Below are 20,829 nucleotides of genomic sequence, written 5' to 3'. Positions count from 1 at the left end.
CAGCTTCGTTTTCTACAACTGTCAACAACAAAAATATAATCAGCAAATTAACAGACATTAAAGCAACAAAAACTAAGTCCCATCACTGACATGAATATTATGACAATGGTAGGGGAACTGGGATAAGTCCCATCACTGATAGGATCATTATGACAATGGTAGGGGAACTGGGATAAGTCCCCATCACTGATAGGATCATTATGACAATGGTAGGGGAACTGGGATAAGTCCCATCACTGATAGGAATATTATGACAATGGTAGGGGAACTGGGATAAGTCCCATCACTGATAGGATCATTATGACAATGGTAGGGGAACTGGGAGGAAACATGAAAACATGGCAGGTTGGTAACACAGAAAAAAAAAAGAAAAAAAGCAAACAACAAAAACCAAAACACATACTTTTTTTTTCTTCTTTTTTTCAAGATCTGGGTCTGATTTCACTGTCCCAAATTGAAAAAGGCAAAACAAAAAAAGGGGAAAAAAAGGGAGGAAAAAAACAAACTGTGATTCAAGTAGCACAAAGAAAAGAACCTACCAAGTAGGCTGTGACGACATCACCGGATGTGAAGCTTTCCCCATAGTCTTTGAACTTGCATTCAGTGGAAGCTTTACCAGTCCCACCATAGCCGTATGAGAAAGCTTCCTCACCTAATGAAAACAACATTCTGCTCATCTACTGGAAATAATCAATCATCTTTCTCATCTATTCAAAGGGGGAAAAACTTACCTTATAATATCTTGAACAGTTTAAGTGCATCCAGTCTACTTTCACCTAACGATAATTTCCATATAAATCCAAGTACAAGCCATAATACTCTAACCTGATATTCCTATACTATTCACCGAAGTGAACAGTCAGAACTATTCAAATTCATTAAACACTCAGATACACGAAAACTTCTCACTTCTCTCAGATACTGTCTTGATAATTTACATCTATTTTCAAGTAAACACAGTCCAAACAACAATATACAAAATAAGACAACTCACACTCCCTACCATTTCTTTGTGATCATTGTACTAACAAATTTATCAAACTACTTTAATATCCACACTATTTTATCATTTCCAACTGTTCTGCCAAACATAAACCTCACAAAACTTGTTTCATATCTATTGTGTTTCACTTACCTAGCTGCAGGCTACTTTCGTCAACAGACCATCCAACACGCAGAACATGAGGGTTAGCTTCATCAGATGGCAGGTGGTCCACATTTAGGTTTTCCAGAAGCTGAGGACAAAAGGTTGGCAATGTCTGTCATGCTGCTGCTGCTGCTTCTTCTGCGTTCGTGGGCTGCAACTCCCACGTTCACTCATATGCGCTCGAGTGGGCTTTCAAGTGTATGACCGTTTTTACCTCGCCATGTAGGCGGCCATACTCCATTTTCGGGGGTGTGCATGCTGGTTATGTTCTTGTTGGCATCTGCTTGGCAGATGTGGTGTAGCGTATATGGATTTGTCCGAACGCAGTGACGCCTCCTTGAGCTACTGATACTGATTCCATAACCCACCGAACACTGACATGGATTACAGGATCTTTAACATGCGTACTTGATCTTCTGCTTGCATATACACACGAAGGGGGTTCAGGCACTAGCAGGTCTGCACATATGGTGACCTTGGAGATCGTAAAAATCTCCACCCTTCACCCACCAGGCGCTGTCGCCGTGATTCGAACCCGGGACCCTCAGATTGACAGTCCAATGCTTTAACCACTCGGCTACTGCGCCCATCCGTCATGCTTCATTTGACCTGAGTTAAAAATCACCTGTTCATTCACTTCCAGCTAAACAGAAACTTCAATTCATTACATACATCACACCAAACTGAGACACTGAACTCTGTTTCAAATATAAAAATATTAGTATCAAATAATTTTCTTCTTATACAAGGCATTTTTTTTTAAATACATTTATGCCAACTTTAAAACAGATGATTCTAACTGATCTACTGATGAACAACTTATAAATATAATACTGATGTTATTATTATCACTAGAGATAAAAATGTTGGCCTCCAGAAAAAGTTTATTATAATTCTTGTCACATACATAAAACTGGAGCATCTAAATCAAAAACATATCCACAAATTCACTTTCAGACTAGTTTCACTGCCTATGAACAATGTGACATCAGAACCCACCTGCATCATCGGACAAATAATATGCAGGCATAAAGTTATGCCTATTAAACACTGACCTTGACCTCATAGGCCACCTTGCCAGCCTTGACCCCAAACATGGCCCGTGCCCCTGCCCACATGAAGGCAAAACCCTCCACAGTCAGAGGGTGGGCCTTCAGCCCCGTCTCTTGCACTCGCAGATTGAGGTCACTGTTGTCTGCACAGAACAAATTCAGTCAAATTTCTCTACCTCTGAAAAAAATTGTAAGAGTGTGTGTGTGTGTGTGATTGTTAATATCTGCAGTTTGTATTATTGTCTTGATGTATACATACATGTCTAGTTTTCTCATAAAGTGAGGTAAGTTATTATCCACTACTGAAAATATGTATTGTTTCATGTGAGGCACTTTCAGCCCATTATATAGAGAGTTTGTGCCATATAAGTGCTACATATTATTACTGCTATCATTCTGTATCTGACAGTCACACATCAATAGGTAACTCACATCTGTCCAGTTGGAAAGTTGTGCCAGACTCCCAGGCACAGTCATCCATTTCAACTTTGCGTGCAACAGGACTGCGGCTACGTCTAACAAAAGAAAACAAGACACACACATTTGCAATACTGGTCACCAGGGCTGATAGGAAATCTGGGACAATCCTAAACTCTGTCAGAAAAATCAAATGCATTTGAAGAAAATAAAAGGGAAGACAGTCATCATCACATGCCCTCGATCCTGTGTCACATGCCAACAACAGTCCACCCGTCTTTTATTCTGGATCATCTTTTTAAACTGACCTCCAGTGTGGTGAAAAGACCAAAATATAAAACCTAACTTTTCTACAAATACCATGACTACAGCATCATTTCAAAAGTATAAACCAGTAACTAACAAGAATATCATCTTTGTGTCTCTCACATGGGTGCAACAGGCGCAACAGCCAAGGTGTTAAAGCGCTGGACTTTCAATCTGAGGGCAAATATGCAGACCTGCCAGTGCCTGAACCTAACTTGCATGTATACACATGCCAAAGATTAAATACACATGTCAAAGATCCTGTAATCTATGTCAGCATTCTACATGCAACCCCCTGAAAATAAGAGTATGATTGCCCACAAGGCAAAGGTAAAAATGGTCATACACGTAAAAGCCCAATCATGCATAGAGTGAACATGGGAGTCACAGCCCATAAATGAAAATCAATCTGTCTTATGTATTTTGCAGTAGGGAACAGAACATGTATCACCCCCGAAAACGGAGTATGGCTGCCTATATGGCGGGGGTAAAAAACGGTCATAAACGTAAATGCCCACTCATATGCATATGAGTGAACGTGGGAGTTGCAATGGATGTAAAACACTGTCGTTAATTATTACCTTCTCTCCCTTGAATGAGAGTGGCGGCCTCTGTGTCTTTCTCGTGAGCGTGACCGAGATCGTGTGCGCTTTCTCTTTGCTCTCTTCTCTAAAGACAAAAAAAAAAAAGCCAATGTACCCAAGCTTTTTTTAAAATCAAACTATTTTTCATAAAGTCCTGGCCTGATTCTCTCAAAAATGCAATCAATGGATCAGTTATGATATCTACTGAAATGACCAGTGGTTCTGTCTTTACCAAAAGAAGAAATTATACAAACCAGAATGAACAAAAATCACAGGAACTACAGCATGCTTTTCCTCAAAGTCTAATGAAACATCACAAATTAACAAAAATCAAAGCTTCCAAAAGACAACTGAAAGCATGAAACATACACAGTAGCGGAGGCCAATAGTTTCAAGAAGACATGAACAAACACTTTACCTTATCTGCTTCAAAAAAATAATCAAAAAGGCCAGATGCAAGACCTCCAATGTGCTGGTCATGCCCTGAGAGATTATTCAATAACACCACCTTAGTAACAGGGCAACTCATCATGATTAGCAATTACAACTCAATAAGAGATGTACATAAATCAAACTGATATATGGATTAATGACTGACAAACTAACTATTTAAATTTGTCTTCCTTGCTAAGAATACTCACCATGCTGGTCATCATCTTGATAGGTCTCGTCGATGGTTTTGAACTCTTCCCCAAGCTCGTCAGGCATTTCCACATCTTCCTCTCCCTCCCCATCTTCTCCATTTTCTTCCCCTGCTGCTTCTTCTTCTGCTTCACCTTCACCCTCCTCAGCTCCACCTTCACCCTCCTCTACTCCACCTTCTTCTTCTCCCTCAACAGCAGGTTCTCCCTCACCTTCCTCTTCCTCATCCGCTGCCTCTACAACCTGGTACTGCACAGAGCAGTCAAAAACAATAGAAACTGTCATCACCACCTTAAAACAGTTTTGAACAGGTTTTTTTTCTCTCTCTCTCTTTTCTGTTGTTGCTTTTTTACCTGTAAAAACGTTTTGATCAACTCTTCTGTTACAATCAGATAACAGTACTAGGAATTCTCATTAACTCTCTCCGGACGAAGGAATGTGTGAGCATTCCTACATAAAATGTATTCGGTTTCAGACGACGGAATGGAATAGCATTTTCAAAAAATAAAAATCCATCACGCACTGTACACGTGATTTTGTGATTAGCCAAGCAGAGTGCGCTATTCTGTGTCACTCCACAATCGAATGGTATGACTGGCCAGCCTGCCATGTGTGGCCTATCTCGCACACACGCTGACAAAGTCACTGACCAGTCATCTGCTCGCGTGCCAGCCTGTTAGCAAAGCCGGCTCTTCTCAAAATGTTTTGGAGCGAACAAGGCAGCAAAGGCAACGTTTTAGTGTTGCCGAAGTACTTGAAATGCTATACAAACTGAAGGGTCGGACATTGAAGAGGTGTATGATGATGAAGAAGAAAGTGAATTTAATGCAGAAAGCGAGCATGGGTATGGTGATTCGGGGTGAAAAATTGGCATTATTTTCTACATACGGCAACACTGTAAAAACAGGATGAGAAATTTGATTTATATATATATATATATGTGTGTGTGTGTGTGTGTGTGTGTGTGTGTGCGTGTAATTGCTCAACACGTAATAAACCAGTTCTGAAAGTTTCATTTCCTTACTCTGTATTTTGTATTTTTTGTAATTTTTTTTCCAAACCCTTACAAATGGGCCGTCTGTGGGGAAAAGCATGGGAGAAAACTTGTCGTCCTGAGTGAGTTAATACACAATAATAAAACACAGTGTCAAATACATAGTATCTACTGAATTGTATAAGAAAAACTTACAATTTTCAGTAAGAAGGAACAGGAGGAAAAAAAAGACAGAAAAGAGGCAGCTGAATAGCGAGACAGATAATACATTGTACTGAAAGCAGGAACATTGGCAATACTGAGAAGCTGCCACTGTCACAGAGTCAATGTTTGAAAAGTCAATCAGCTTTGACAACAACCATCAAATGATGTTTCAATGTTAAGTTTTTCTCCACTTGTTTTCAATCTTGTGTCTTGAGTACACACTGGTGATGTAATATTTCAATTCCAATTAGATATAATAAATCAGACTTAAATGAATATACTGACACAGTGTGTGATCATATTTCATTCTGTGAAAGTGTGTGCATTCCATCAAAAAACATCAAAATATTTTGAAATGACAAAATTTTGTGTAACGGGGCTGTTAGGCAAAAACTACAGGAAAGAGAGAGAGCTTTTCGCAAAACTGACGATAGAACAGTCCACAATGAGGCAAAAGGAAGTGCTGAAAAATGCATTAAGAAGGCAAAGTTTTTATATCGGAAAAAAACAGAAGAAAACCTGTCTGCAAACAACTCTAGGAATGTATGGACCAGACCGCAGAACGTCACTGATTATAAAATGACCCACCACAGTCGAAAGCACTGACACAGTGACAGAACTCTTCCAGACAAACTCAACACATTCTACTCAAGATTCAACAAACCACTGTCCACTTCTGATGTGGCTGCACCCAAAATCACCCCAAATCCCCCTTTCACAGTCCAAGAGAATGAAGTCAGATGCCACTTCAGTTGTCTGAAAATGAGAAAAGCCGCTGGCCCTGACAACATCTCACCAGGCCTTTTGAGGAAGTGTGAAGTCCAATTGTCTAGTGTCTTCAGTGACATATTTAACATGTCCCTTCAGTCTTGTGTGGTGCCATACTGCTTTAAGAAATCAACAATCTTTCCTGTTCCAAAAAAAAGCACAGCCTAGTTGTCTTCATGATTATCGTTTGTAGCCTTAACATCAGTCGTAATGAAAACATCTGAACGCTTGATTCTACAGTTCCTTACCTAAAATACCTGCATTCCTCCATCTTTTGATCCCTTTCAGTTCGCCTATAGAGCTAACAGATCAGCTGAAGATGCCATAAGCACAGGTCTCTACCACGTCCTCAGACATCTAAAAAAATTCCAACAGCTATGCCAGGATCCTTTTCACTGACTACAGCTCTGCGTTCAACACATCAAAACTATATGTTTAACTGAAAGATCTCTCGCTCCCTGAATCAATTTGTGCATGGATCCTATATTTTCTAAGATGCAGACAGCAACTGAGCAAGCTGTTAAAGGTGGTGACCTCACTTCCTCCACATGCCTTCTCAACATAGGCACCTCACAGAGATGTGTTCTATCCCCACTGTTGTACTCACTATTCACACATGACTGTGCAACTCAAAATGAATGTAACACCATGGTCAAGTTTGCCAACGATACTCCTCTAGAAGGGCTGATTATGAACAGTGATGAGTCAAAATATAGGGAAGAAGTACTGGAACTTGTCAGCTGGTGTAATCAAAACAACTTAGAACTCAACATATCAAAAACCAAAGAATTAATTCTAAATTTCAGGAAGACCAGATCTGAGCCCTTACCACTTGCCATAAAAGACAAGCAAGTAGAGATCATCAGTGACTTTGAATTTCTCGGACTGATCATTTCCAACGATTTGAAATGGGAGAAAAATACAGAAAAAAATTGTTAAGAAAGCACAACAGCACCTGTACTTTCTTCGGCGCCTCAAAAAATTTGGAATTAAAAAAAAAATCATGGTTGATTTCTACCGAGCAGTTACTGAAAGTATGCTAACCTTCACTATTACTGTCTGGTACAGAAACATTTCCAAGGCAGAAGTTGCAGCCCTTAACAGAATCGTAAAAACTGCCACCAAGACTACCGGGGCTGATCTACCTTCTCTAAAAGATATATATTGTAAGAGGCTACTGAAAAAAGCAAAATCAATCAGCCAGGACGAATCACATCCAGCTTTGGGGATTTTCGAGATGCTCCCCTCTGGTCGACGGTACAGAAGCATAAGGACGAAAACCAATCGCTTCGCCAATAGCTTTTTCCCCAAAGCAGTCAATGCCCTGTCTCTCGAACAAATCCAGTATGATAAATACAATTGTGCAACCAACAACCATCTACCTGAAGATCTAGTCATCAGCCCCATCCACATGTAATATGCAGCTTCTGTTCAAACATGTGTGTGTGCGAGAGAGAGTTTGTGTGCGTGTGTGCGTGCATGTGTGTGTGTGTGTGTTTGTGTGTGCATGTGTAAGCATATGTTTTTATATAGATATGCACTTGTATGTATCCTAATTTCTACTGTATCTGTTTTTGTGTATGATTTTTTGATTATGTTCATATCTTGTTAGGTACTATCCCCTCCAATATTCCTTGTGACCCCGGTACACTTGGTAATAAAGACCTTTTCTATTCTAATAATTACAGCAGTACTTACATCAGCATCTTCTTCACCAACATCACCACCATCACCAACAGTATCTGTGGGCTCCTCTTCAGCACCATCACCCTCCTCTTCAGCATCTCCCCCTTCATCCATCTCCGCTTCTTCTTCCTCTGCCTCCTCCCCTTCTCCTTGACCTTCCTCTCCCCCCTCAAAAGCTCCCTCTTCTGGAACTGTGACAAGAAAAAACTCTACATCTCAATAATTCATTCTACTATTATTTTCTAACAAACTTATTTTCAAAAATGATAAAATTAATGTTTTTAATCAACATGTCATTGTCAAATTGTCAGATAAAAATGCTAAGTTTTGTGAATGACTTACAATAACTGAATAAGTAGAAAAATATCACTAATATAACAGTGGAAACATTTATAACTTCTTTATATTTTTGTGCCCGAATCAGAAGTGCATTCTTATTATGATAATAATTAGCATATGTGGGAATAACAGATTTCTTTGTTATTTCAAGCCTTATTTCGTGTAAACAAAATATTTTCAGAGAATTTCTTTGTTGTTGTTTAAGTTTCACACACACACATCTGAACACACACAATCTCAACCCATGGTTTTTACATCTTTACTGATTAGATCCTATTGACTGGGCATACAATCACTTCTTTTTTTCTTTTAAGCAAAATTTCATCATACCAATTTATTATCCAAGGAACATTCCACACTCCACTTGAAACAAAATCAAACAAATTTGCCTGTTTAAAGGTTTTTTTCAGCCTTTTTCCTTCACTGCATTTTCTGCTGAAAATGAAGTATGGACCAGCACAATACATACAATCAGTCGCCTTGGTTCCAGTTTGTTGACAGTGTGTATGAATACCAATCACTATACCAATCACTAGACCAATCACTCGTCCTCAGTGTGATCGAATACGGACTTGGGCTAACAACACCGTCTCAAAGCAACCTCCTAAAATTAGAAAGAGTTCAAAATGAAGCTATGACGCTGATCCTTGGAACAACAAAAGACACGCCCACAGAAACCATGCAATACCTGCTTGACCTTCCTTCAGTGCAGGCCAGAAACAAGTTAGAACAGGTCAAGACCTACTTCAAGTTCAAAGCATTAGAAAACCCTCAAAACCCACTGCATGACACAGTCAAAGAACCAAAAGGCAGCCGTCTAGGACGAGGAAGATCATGGATGGGGCAAGCAGAAGACACAATCCAGCTAGTATGCTGACTACAAGACCTGAAAGAAACAAAAGAATGGGAGAAAAAACCCCGACATTGTCGGGAATGGCCAGAGGGCAAAACTGATGCGGAAGTGAAGCTACTCATAGAAGAAAACAGTAAAGAAGAGGACATCATCATATACACAGATGGCTCAGTCACCAAAGACCAATCCGGTTGGGGATTCACTGCGAAACAAAATGGAAAAACAGGGAAGAGAATGCTGCCTACAAAGTCACAACCTCCAGCCTAACAATGGAAGTTGAAGCTGTGACACATGCCCTCCAGTGGCTATTGTCCATCCATATGCCCGGAAACCAACATGTCATGATTCTAACCGACTCAATGAACCTCATACAGAAAATTGAAAACGGAATGGGAAGCCCAGAGTGGCATAAGGCAATGCGCAACTTTCAGATTAAAAAACTCACATGGTCATACTGCCCGGGACATGCAGGAGTTAAGAGAAATGAGCGAGCTGACAGACTTGCTGGTAACGCAACACCAACGAGCGGACTACATCTCGGAAAAACCGAAATCCTCAGAAAAGTCAAAGAATATCAAAAAGAACAGGTACAAGGCCATCACACCATCGATCGCCTCAAAGAAATAAAAGCAGAGAGAGGGAGCTGCCGTAAGTCTAACATGAAAGGTAGAGCACGATGCTTTGCAAATCAAACAAATATCAGCATCATTTCCAAACCAACATTGCGCAATTTTCTTCAAAACGGAACAGGTCTCTGTGGGCTTTTCCAAATCCAGTAGACTGAGCAACACAATAGACGCCACGTTCTTGGCATCAGAGATCTTTTCCCATCCCTCTTGCGGCCAATCAGTGGCAGCCTCTGTGCGTGTGTGTATGTGTGTATGTGTGGGTCTGTGTTTTTGAGTGCGTTTGTGCATGCGTGAGAGTGTAAGTGTACACAAGTGTCAGGAGAGTTCTGTGCATGTGTGTGTGTGTGTGTGTGTGAGGGGGAGATGGGGGTGCAGGGAGGTGGTGGGGTAGAGGATGAGGTATGTGAGTGTATGCATGCCTACACTGTGGGAGCAACAGAATATTGGAACGTATATATTATATATATATATATCTTTGTATATATGTGTGTGGGGTTGGGGGTGGGAGATATGGGCGTGTGTGTGTGTGCTTGTACAAGTAAGCGTTCATCTGTGTGTGTGTGTGTGTGTGTCTGTGTGTGTGTGCGTTTTTTGTTGTTGTTGTTTTTTTGTGTGTGTGCTGTGGAAGCTGCGATACATAGACTAGAAATGAGTGTGTGGAGGAGGGGGGTAAAGGAGGTGTAGGGTAATGTGTGTGTGTGTGTGTGTGTGTGTGTTGGAGCTCATTTACATTTATATGTATTTGTGCTTTCATATTCATATCTGTGAAACTGTGTGTTTGGTGCATATCTGTTATGCATGTGTGGGTGTATGTGTGAATGTGTGTCTTCATGTTTTACATTTACTTGCTTATTTATCATCATTGTTGTCTTATTTATTTATTTATTATTATTATTTTTTTATTATTTTCATTACTACTACCTTCTTTTTTATATCATAATTATTATTTATTTTTTATCTTTTTTGGGGGGGAGTTAATATCATAATTTTTTTTTTTTTTTTTTTAATAATTTCTTTTCTCAAGGCCTGACTGAGCGCGTTGGGTTACCGAGCTTGACCAAAGGGGAAAAACTCTTGGCATGGAGTGAGTTAACCTGCGATATCCCAGGCTTGGGAGTTTCAAACTAGTTGTCTCTCTTCATTGTACATACTACCTATCCCTATAATTTGTTTACCACCGTCTGTGTTTGCAATAAAGTCTGAAAAGACAAAAGGCCAGATCTACAAAGACAAATCAATTTTGTCTTTTGGTCGATGGTAATGCTCTACATGATGGTGTTCACCTGAAGGAAGAAGATGGTGCCCATGGTCAACCAAAGCACAGAAGCCACATCCGGGCAACCCTCGTAGAGAAATGCAAAGACCACATGACAATGCTTCACGTTGCTTTTATTGTGTGTGCTAAACATAAAATGCCACAAAACTCTATAATACTAATTCGGAACAACACTGGCCACTGATGTTACGACATGGCATAACCTTGATCAGCCGCATAACAAGAATAAATTCAACTAGCTACACACAGGCAAGACTGAAGCGTGCCACTATCTCTCACCTGCACCTCCGGCATCCAACGCCTCTTTTAATCTTTGCACAAGAACAGCTTTCACGCCTTTTGTGTCTAACCCGCGTGCTTTCAGCTCATCACGCAGTTCTGTAACTTTCAGCTTATCTGGATCAATGTCACTCATCTTTTTGCTGCTCTCAAAAACGTTTTCTATCAGCACTGCGTTTGGCCGGTGCGATTGACAATGAACGGAAGGTGTTTTCTCCCAATCTTATTAGACATGCGCATTAAATGGAAACCAGTCTACTGACTTGTGCGCATGCGTCGATTTTGAAGGCGGGTCGTTTTGCAACAAGAAAAGCACAGAACTGTATTTGAAATCAAATAAATACAAAACATTAATAAGTAATGAGGGGCCGAATAAAAGGGGTTGCCTTTTCAATGGTCTATCTGGGGGGAAAAAGAAAATATTTGCTTCAAGGTTTGTGGGTGTGTAGTTTGGCTTGGTTTGTGCTTTCAGGGTGATATTTAACCACTGATCGAGCTCAATCGTCCCATTCAGCTCAGTGCACTTAACCACACAGACACACACAGTCATAGACACACACACACGCATACCGCATGCAGTCAGTTGCAGTTTGCAGACTTTAGCGCATATTCAAAGATCAGTTTGAGTCCGGCTCTCACTGCAGAGCCTGAAGAGTCACCGCGTTCTTGTCCGAATAGTTCCATATATAATAGTTCAAGTTAGCGACAGATGTCTTTGACCTTAAGGGTGTAGACGCCAATAGGTCGTTAACTCCAACAAGCACAGATTCCGGCCTTACTCAGCTCGGTAACTGGTATGGTGACCAGCCAGGAAGCGTGTCGAAACAGTCACGGTCCCCCGTGTCACCGTAGTGAAATCTTTAATGTCATTGACTGTACTAGATGACATGGAGGTACAAATCAGAACAATAATGGTGAAAACAATGAAACAAAATCGGCCAGATACGGGGAAAAAAAAAAAAAAAAAAAAAAACGAGAGAGACAGAGAAAGAGAGATAATCTGACAGAGACTGGAGGGAGAGGTAGAGAACTGAAGAAAATGATAGACAGAGAGCCTGGAGAGAGAGACGGGGGGAGAGAAAATGAGAGAGACGGAGAGAGAATCTCAGAGAGTGAGAGAAAGAGAGCGTTCCCCCGTATATGCACTGAGTCGTGATGAGAGCGTCTAAATCCGCGTAATATGGCCCGTGTAACTGCAGTATCAGTATCAGTAGCTCAAGGAGGTGTCACTGCGTTCGGAAAAATCCATATACACTGCACCACATCTGCCAAGCAGATGCCTGACCAGCTGCATAACCCAACGCGCTTAGTCAGGCCTTGAAAAAAAAGAAAAGAAAAAAAAGAGAAAAAGATGATGATAATAATAATAATTAATGACAATAATAATAGTAATAATAATAATAATAGCAATAAATGAAAAAGAATAAAAAGACAATAACGATGATGAATAAGCAAATTAATTCGCAAATAAATGTAAAACATGCAGACACACATTTACACGAACACACACATGCATAACAGATATGCAACAAAACATGCAGTTTCACAACAACTACAATACACTACAAGGCAGTAGAGAGCCCACACAATGGCGGGGCCCCAACACACGTCGCGCACTGCTGCTGAACTCTGAAGGCGGACGGCCGTTGCAAGTAGAGAACACATAACACAACAGTGACATCTTTGATCAAGCAGAAAGCATTACCAGTCACAGCTGTATACATACATGTGTATTTGCTTGTTTTTGGATCTTTTTGATAGGGTTTAAAGAGCCGTAGGAGTATCGACACCACGGGGGGAGTATCGGGCTGACCCCGACCAGCCGCACTGAACCATCCGCAACGTGTCGTGCTTGGTCTTGAGTGCATGAAGGTGAACTGACGTATATACAGGGATTCGAACCCAGACCCTCCAGCACGGAAGATTCTGCCATCCACAGAAACCTGTGGTTGTACACGTCAATTGTGGTATGATCAGTCGTTGTTGTTGATGTTGTTGTTTTCCGCTAATGACTCAGCCGGTATGCACAGCTCTGCACAACCCACTGAATATCTCTCCGCTTATATGCTGATGACAGAACCCCGGGTCCGCGTTCCAGTATCAATTTGACTCGAAATGAGAGCACATTAGATCAAGTGAAGATCTTATCAAAATGATCGTTTCACAGAACCTTCAACGTTCCAATATTCAATTTGAAGAGCACATGAAATCAATATCATTATCAAAATGATCAGTCGTTTCGTATTTCACGATGTCGGGGAATTTGAGTGGAGGGGAAAAGGATCGGGCTTCATTGAGGAGGGATGGGTCGGCGGGGGTGGGATGTACATAGATCGGTTTGGGCAGGAGGGGGGGTGGGCGGTACACCGGGCAGTACTGTCTTAAGGGGGGCGGGAGAGAGCGTTGAACTGGAGAGGGGTGTAACAGCTCAAGTGGGAATGGTAGAAATGACGGGATTGGGGAATAGTGGTGAAGGAAGCCGGGTGGCGGAAACAGCTGAAGAAGAAATTACTTCTTTGTTAAAGTTTTGTTTTGGAAACCTCCAAAGAACTATTTATCTCTCCTGCATACAACGGCGGCGATTGTTTGACTTTCCAGAGTTGGCTTCCCGGCCGTAGAATAGCCATTCTCTGGACTGATCCTGCATCAAAATGCGGTGACAAGTGGTTACTGTGGTATCACTGCGTCCTGGACTGTCTGATTGTGTCACTGATTTGGATCCAGGCTGATTAGTGTCTCAGAGATGTAATCAGACTACATCTTCCCCGCCAAGATTTATTTCTAAATCCCAATGGCAACTGAACCAGGAAGCTTCCCGGTGTCATTTCCCTCAGATTTCTCGCGGGACGAGATTTGATGCAAGTCGTCGTGTCAGTTTAGTTGTGCCAGACAACATAGATACAGATCTAATTATGGAGGACGATCAAGACTCACCGCAGAAAAGAAAAGGTTAGCCTCATGAGATCCTGTCTCATGCATGTATTATCTTAAGTGAAAATAGGTAAAATCCTATTTTAGTGTCCAGAATTCAGGAACCTAATTAGTAATTTACCGGCATTTTTTTGTGCATGCATGAAACAATATTACCATTCGAAGATGTTACCAATTTTCAGTGGATTTTTGTACGTTATTTATTTTATTCAATTTCGATGATGATTCAGTAACTAAACTAACATGCCACTATCTTGCTTTTTTCCATTGTTGGTCCCACAAACCATGAAAATGTAACCAATAAGTGCAATAATTTAGGATACGCGTTGTAACCGATACACACTCCCGAACCAGAAATGTTGCACGGGAACAGCCGGGCACAGAAGCCATGGATCTTGACCATTTTCTGTTACATGATACTACTGTGTAATCCAGATAAACACTCTACAAATACTTAATCATTACACAGATACAGATACAGATACAGAATTTGGGCCTTTTTAAAAAAAACCCATTTTTTTAAAGCCTTTTTGGCTTTTCAACGCCCCTTCTTAATAAAGAAATAGATCTAGTTTAGTTTAGGGTTGCGTACATGCGTATGAATTTTTTTTAAATGTTCATTCATCAAAATCGAATGGTTTTATTAATGATTTAGAGTCATTGTCTAGAGGATTCTTGAACTGGTCAATAGTTTTAGCTGTTTTTGTTGAATTTTTCAGTGCATTCCATCCTTTAACTGCTCTAAAGCTAAAAGAAAACTTACGAATATTTGTTCAGCAAAAGTTTGTGAAAAGGTTAGTATTTGAACTTCTGGTAACATGGAGTTTGTTATTAGAAAAGAAGGTGCAGGGGTCAGTGTCAACCATTTTATTAATTATCTTGAATACTTGTATCATGTCTCCTCAATATCTTCTGTATTTTTGTGAATGCAAGTTTAGTTGTCTTTGAACTTCTGGTAACATGGAGTTTGTTATTAGAAAAGAAGGTGCAGGGGTCAGTGTCAACCATTTTATTAATTATCTTGAATACTTGTATCATGTCTCCTCTATATCTTCTGTATTTTTGTGAATGCAAGTTTAGTTGTCTCAAACGGTTTTGGTAGTCCAAATCTCTTAACTCTGGTATCATTTTAGTTGCTCACTTTTGCACCTGTTCAACTGCTTTAGACTGTCTTATTAGTCTGGGATACCAAATTATATTACCATATTCCAAAATACACATTTATATGTATTTGTTTATTTTATCTGTAGACATTGTTCATACATCATACACACACAGAGTAACACATACTGACATAGTGACATATACAGTATACACCCATGTAAAGACGCGCGTCATTACTTCATATTTCTCATGGATGTAAGCCAGAAAATAATTTGATGTGTGCAGAAGCTGAGATGCTTGCACTCAAGAAGAAAATTATAGATGTTTTTCAACTGTTTGACTACGAGGCAAATAATACAGTGGACATGAGGTAAGTATTGCAGTCATTTTTTTTTTCAGACGCACTGTCATGTCTTGTGCATTAATTCAAAATAGTAACAGGTATATAAACTTATTGTCAAGATAACCAATTTCTGTCTCTCTTTTCTCCTGGTATGAGCAGACAATACACTGGTTAATTTATTCAAAACTCTTTGATAACACTACAGGTTTATTACCATCCAACATCTCAAATTTCAAGTTTTGTCAGCATTGTTTTGATTTAGATCTGTGGCTGATATTTCGGTATATATCAAGAGCTGCAAGTAGGTGCTTTTTTGTAGTTTTTTTTTTGTTTTGGTTGCTTTTTAAGTTTTTTTGTTCCAGTACTTGTAATACATTATATTACTTTTCACAGCACATCACAAATTTATTGTATTTGATCTTAAAATTAGTTGTTGTCTGGTTTGCAGCTGTGACAACTCATTTGATATACATACTGTACTCACAGAACAACAGACTTAGGATTTCTTTCATTACAGTTTGCCAAAAACAAAACCTAAAGCAGCAGTCATGTATCATCAGTATTACTGAAACGGATAATATTGGTGTGAAAAAGCAACACTGGCTTGAATCAGTTTGAGATGATTAGTCTTAAAGTCTTGTATCATCTGAATGGCTGACAGGAGCCGGCTGTCAACATTGATTGTTGGAATTGATTTTACAAGCTGGATAGCTGATTGCTCAAGACTAATAAGAGAATTGAATTTTCCATCTTAGTGTCATGATGACTCCCCTGAAAACAGAACATATCTGCCTAAATGGCTTGCCTTCTTCATTCTTGGGCTGCGACTCGCACGTTCACTCATATACATGAGCAGGCTTTTGTGCGTATGACCGTTTTAACCTCTAACATGTTGGCAACCATGCTCCATTTTCGAGGCGACAGGGCGTGGGGTGCATGCCAGGTATGTTCGTTTCCAAAAACCACCAAACACTGACATGGATTACGGGATCTGTAACATGCGTATTTGATTTTTTGCAGGCATATACACATGAAGGGGGTTCATGCACTAGCAGGGCTGCACACTAAATGGCGTGGTAAAAATGGTCAAACACATTAACAGTTCTTGTGTAGTTATGAATGAACATGGAAGGTGAACTAATGGATGGCAGGTGGGCTGGTTGTGGACAAATGAATTAATGGTATATATGAGGCCTTATCAAGAGACATTGATATCTCTTCTCTTACTTCTCTCATGCATCAGTTCTGAATCAGATCCAGTAAATGAGTTATTGTCATGTCATGTAATGCAATTAGTGGAAAATAGTTTTTACATATGAATCACACGTGCAGTGTGCTTTCACAAAGCATTGGCCATCATTTTTATAATGCTTTATGAATATAATACTTTTATTAAAATGGTCATTTTTACTCTAACCCTGTTACAAGATCATACAGAAACTTTTTATCTATAGGTAGCCATGGATGAAATTTGATACGGACAGTTTTTCATCTTCTTTCCCGAACAGAGAACTTGGTACCATCATTCGTGCTCTTGGGTGTTTCCCAAGTGAAGCCGAGGTACAAGAAATACTAACTGAGGTAAAGTAATAAATAGTTGGAGGAGAAGAATATGCATGAATGGTACTGATAGGGATGAGTACAAGGACATCCTGAATGCAACAATTGAGGTGAGGGAAAAACATTAAATTCCTTTCACAGTATTCATATATCTATATTGTTTTCAAGTTAAGGAACCCAAAAATATCACAAGAATAAATATATAAATTACAGAAAAAGAACAGTTCAGTAAACTACCTTGTAAACATCCACTCCTTATTTTTTTTATTAAAAATATTTATAGGGCAAAATACCTTGTTAATGCCCATGCTTTACTTAAAAAAAAATATCATGAAGTAACAACCTAGTTTGCTGTTTGTGATTGTGATGCTTTACAAAGCAGTACAGATTTATCTTGATATAAAGAAAAAGAACATTTGTATGAGATATGTTATGGAAAAAATCCAGTGCGATCAGGATATCTCCCAGTGTCTCGTTTCAATAGTTTTGTTTTCAACTATGTGCAGAGAATGGTAGGTCTGTCCATGGACATTCAGTTATCCGTTACCAGTCACCAGTAGGCTTATGCCACAAAACAAATCTTGTACAGCTGAATTTAACCCTTTGAGCCCTGAGCAATTTTAACCCTTCTGCCTGAGCTCCTGATATGAAATTTGCAAATAATTGGTATCAAACCCTTTGAGCCCTGACCACCGCTTTACCGGTGGCAGAGAAAAATGACATAATGCCTGGCCACCGGTTGAGTGGTGCGTAAACACTTGAAGCGTGCAGTCTCAACCTGGCCTGTCAGGGCAGAAATCGGAGACAAAACATGCGAGAAAACTGTACACAACGCAGCAAGTAATTGATATGCTTGATGATTTATCAGAAGTAGAGTATGACAATGATTACTCTGATAGTGAGGTGGAATTCGAATCGGATGATTTTGCTACAGATAGTGATGTTGAAAATGAACCTGAGCATGCAGAATTAGTTGATCAAAGGAGGCGTGTCGGGTTGAGACTCTGCATGCTTCATGGTAGAAATCGATCTTTTTTATCCAAAGCACATGCACAAAACACAGTGAGGGGGCACGGCAATGTTGGTACTGCGTTCGCTGGCATCAGAATATTACGGTTTTTCTGATTGGCTCTTCAATATAAGTCAACCAATAGCAAAACACGACACAAGTGTTAACGCATCGCTCAACTGGTGGCCAGGCATTATCACGCCCCTCCCCACCACCGGTAAACTGGTGGTCAGGGCTCAAAGGGTTAAGCTGTCAGCATTGGATCATCCAACTGATATTGTAAGTTTGACAATGAACTTCTCATGTATGGAGTAAAAGTACCATAGTACTTAATTGTGAATCTGAATGAAGGATTGGGCTCCTGCACAATGCTAAAGAACCCTGTAAATGCCTGTCTCCGATTTTAGGGTGAAATTTTTACAAGGAGGGGGTGAGCGCTTACAGAGTAGTTATGGTTTATATTTTTTTCTTCAAATGTTTATTAATTGTGTGACAGGTACAGGATCCAGACACTGCCATTGGATATATTAGCTTGGATTTCTTCTTGCCAGTGATGATCCAAATTATAAATGATGGAAGGTATAGATTGTTGGCTCACGTGTTGTTTGCCGTGTTGGAACAGTTGGGTGAAGTGTTGTATGTTGTGTTAAAACAGTTGGCTCAACCGTGTTGTGTTTTGTTGGAACAGTTGGCTTAACAGTGTTGAATGTTATGTTGGAACACTTGACTCAACAGTGTTAAATGTTGTGTTGACCAGATGGCTCAACAATGTTGTGTTGTGGTGGACCAGTTATGTCAACGATGTTGTATGTTGTATTGAAAAAATGGGTCAGCAGTGTTGTGTTGGAGCAGTTGAGTCAACAGTGTTTTTATCGTGTGTTGGAACAGTTGGCTCAACAGCGTTATGTTGAAACACTTGGCTAAACAGTATTGTCTTGAAACAGTGACCTTGAGCAGTTGGTTCAGCAGTGTTATATTGTGTTGCAACAATTGGCTTAACAATATTGTAGACGTATTAGAAAGACATTTTTCTTTGAAACTGTATAAATTGTCAAGCTGTTTCCAACTTCTGCTCTGAATTCTTCACACTGAACACACTGGCCTTATTCTGCACATATGGTGGGTTTGTTTGTTTTTTCTCTATGCAGCCATTTCAGGTAACCTTGATTGATCAGTTTTAATTGAAACCAGTGTTGGGAAGTCCTGCATTATTGATGTGTTCAGCATGACAGAAGACTGTGTGCAGGTTCAAGTGTGCCTCTGATGAAGAGCTGCTGAGGGCCTTTCAGGTGTTGGATAAGGACCACAAAGGTTACTTGCTTAAGGAGGAGGTGACCAAGTTCATGACTGAGGAAGGTAGGAGGCTTGCTTCCAGTCTTTCGGCTTCAGTTTGGTTCAGACAGTTACTGTTATTTTTCAATGATTTGGTTTTTAGATTTTTGTTTTTACATTTACTGAGTTCAGCTGTCCGCAACAATAATATTGAAGCCCTTTTTGACTCACTTGTGTAAACAAAGTGAGTCAATGTTTTAACCCAGTGTTCGGTTGTCTGTGTGTGTGTGTGTGTATGTCCATGGTAAACTTTAACATTTTCTCTGCAAATACTTTTGTCAGCTGACACCAAATTAGGCATAAAAATAGGAAAAATTCAGTTCTTTCCAGTCATCTTGTTTAAAACAATATTGCACCTCTGGGATGGGAACAAAAAAATGAAGCCTAATTATATGCAAACTGCATTTACTGTTATATTTATATTTTTTGTATTCTCTAAACTTGGCACTTTGATCTGATATTTTGACACAATAACAAGAGCAGTCATTATCATTTTTTGTTCAAACAGGAATTTCTTCTGCTAAGCATGGAAGTTTTATTTATTTTGCAAACGTTTTGGTGCAGATAGTAAAAAGGGGAAATTACTCTGTAATTAATGCTAGTGGAGTTAATTTGCTTTAAACTGATCTTTCTCATCTTAAACATTACATTTTGAAATTATACTCAATACATAAAAAGCTTATGTTTTACTCTCAGTGTACAGGGCTTACAAATACAGAACACATTTTAACGATTAGATTTTTTTGATTTTTTTTAAAGTGTATCACAAGTGAGTCTTGAAGGCCTTGCCTCTTGTTAAAATCTGTATTTATCTCAGAGTTGCATGATCTTTTAAAAGTGGGTTTCAAAATAAAACAACAACAAAACCCCCAAACAAATTCATTTGGTGCTTAGGACAAGATACTGATTTGATGTGGCAGTGATTATAGATTTCTTGGTATTAAGTTTATCATTTAAAATTGTTTATTTGAAGCAGATATTTCCAAATTGTAACTTATCTCTGTTACAGATTATTGTTTTCATCTGTGAGGACATCTTCAGGGTTACATGTGAATGCCTCTTTTAAAGACAAAATAATGTAATTTACAAAGGGTACCATTCATATCCAGTTAGATATGCACCAAAGTACAATCTTACAGGAAAGTATAATCATTGTGTGTTACTGTTGGGTTAATTTGACAGGAGAAAAGTTCAACCAAGAAGAAATTGAAGAAATGATGAACACTGCAGTGGATGCTGGAACAGGTCACATACAATACAGGAAGTACCTTTTTAAATTTTCCCCAGAGGATGACTAACATGTGCCTTAACATGTATTACTGTATTTCTGGTTAAATAAATGAGCAATTAACCCAGTGAGTTGTGTTGTGGAAC

General features: G+C 39.5%; 2 protein-coding genes across 2 annotated transcripts in view; one reads left to right on the top strand and one right to left on the bottom strand.

Moving 5' to 3' along the window:
- The window catches only part of LOC143281023 (uncharacterized), a 30,911-nt gene extending 19,522 nt beyond the window's left edge, over window positions 1-11,389 (bottom strand). The window contains exons 1-8 of the mRNA XM_076585912.1: window positions 11,177-11,389; window positions 7,813-7,991; window positions 4,148-4,397; window positions 3,504-3,591; window positions 2,632-2,714; window positions 2,203-2,342; window positions 1,136-1,235; window positions 540-652 (exon numbers count right to left, since the gene is read on the bottom strand). Coding sequence (XP_076442027.1) covers window positions 540-652; window positions 1,136-1,235; window positions 2,203-2,342; window positions 2,632-2,714; window positions 3,504-3,591; window positions 4,148-4,397; window positions 7,813-7,991; window positions 11,177-11,312 — 1,089 coding nt within the window. The 5' untranslated portion in view covers window positions 11,313-11,389. The remainder of the gene's footprint in view (window positions 1-539; window positions 653-1,135; window positions 1,236-2,202; window positions 2,343-2,631; window positions 2,715-3,503; window positions 3,592-4,147; window positions 4,398-7,812; window positions 7,992-11,176) is intronic.
- Window positions 11,390-14,011: 2,622 nt separating this feature from the next.
- Window positions 14,012-20,753, top strand: LOC143281430 (dynein regulatory complex protein 8-like). Its single transcript, XM_076586639.1, has 4 exons — window positions 14,012-14,125; window positions 15,497-15,581; window positions 19,370-19,479; window positions 20,638-20,753. Exons 1-4 carry the CDS (start codon window positions 14,089-14,091, stop codon window positions 20,751-20,753), a joined length of 348 nt encoding a protein of 115 aa, XP_076442754.1. The 5' UTR covers window positions 14,012-14,088.
- The last annotated feature ends 76 nt before the right edge of the window (window positions 20,754-20,829 follow it).

This window comes from Babylonia areolata, chromosome 4, assembly GCF_041734735.1.
Source record: "Babylonia areolata isolate BAREFJ2019XMU chromosome 4, ASM4173473v1, whole genome shotgun sequence".
In the NCBI taxonomy this organism is placed as follows: domain Eukaryota; kingdom Metazoa; phylum Mollusca; class Gastropoda; order Neogastropoda; family Buccinidae; genus Babylonia; species Babylonia areolata.
Note: the sequence above shows the minus strand (reverse complement) of the source record. Positions and strands in the feature narration are given on the sequence as shown.

What these genes read in the sequence shown, in the direction of transcription:
- LOC143281430 (XM_076586639.1), top strand. Translation starts at nt 14,089, where the DNA reads ATGGAGGACGATCAAGACTCACCGCAGAAAAGAAAAG. An exon ending in AATAATACAGTGGACATGAG is followed by an intron (nt 15,582 to 19,369) that starts GTAAGTATTGCA and finishes GACTGTGTGCAG; the next exon opens with GTTCAAGTGTGCCTCTGATG. An exon ending in CAAGTTCATGACTGAGGAAG is followed by an intron (nt 19,480 to 20,637) that starts GTAGGAGGCTTG and finishes TTAATTTGACAG; the next exon opens with GAGAAAAGTTCAACCAAGAA.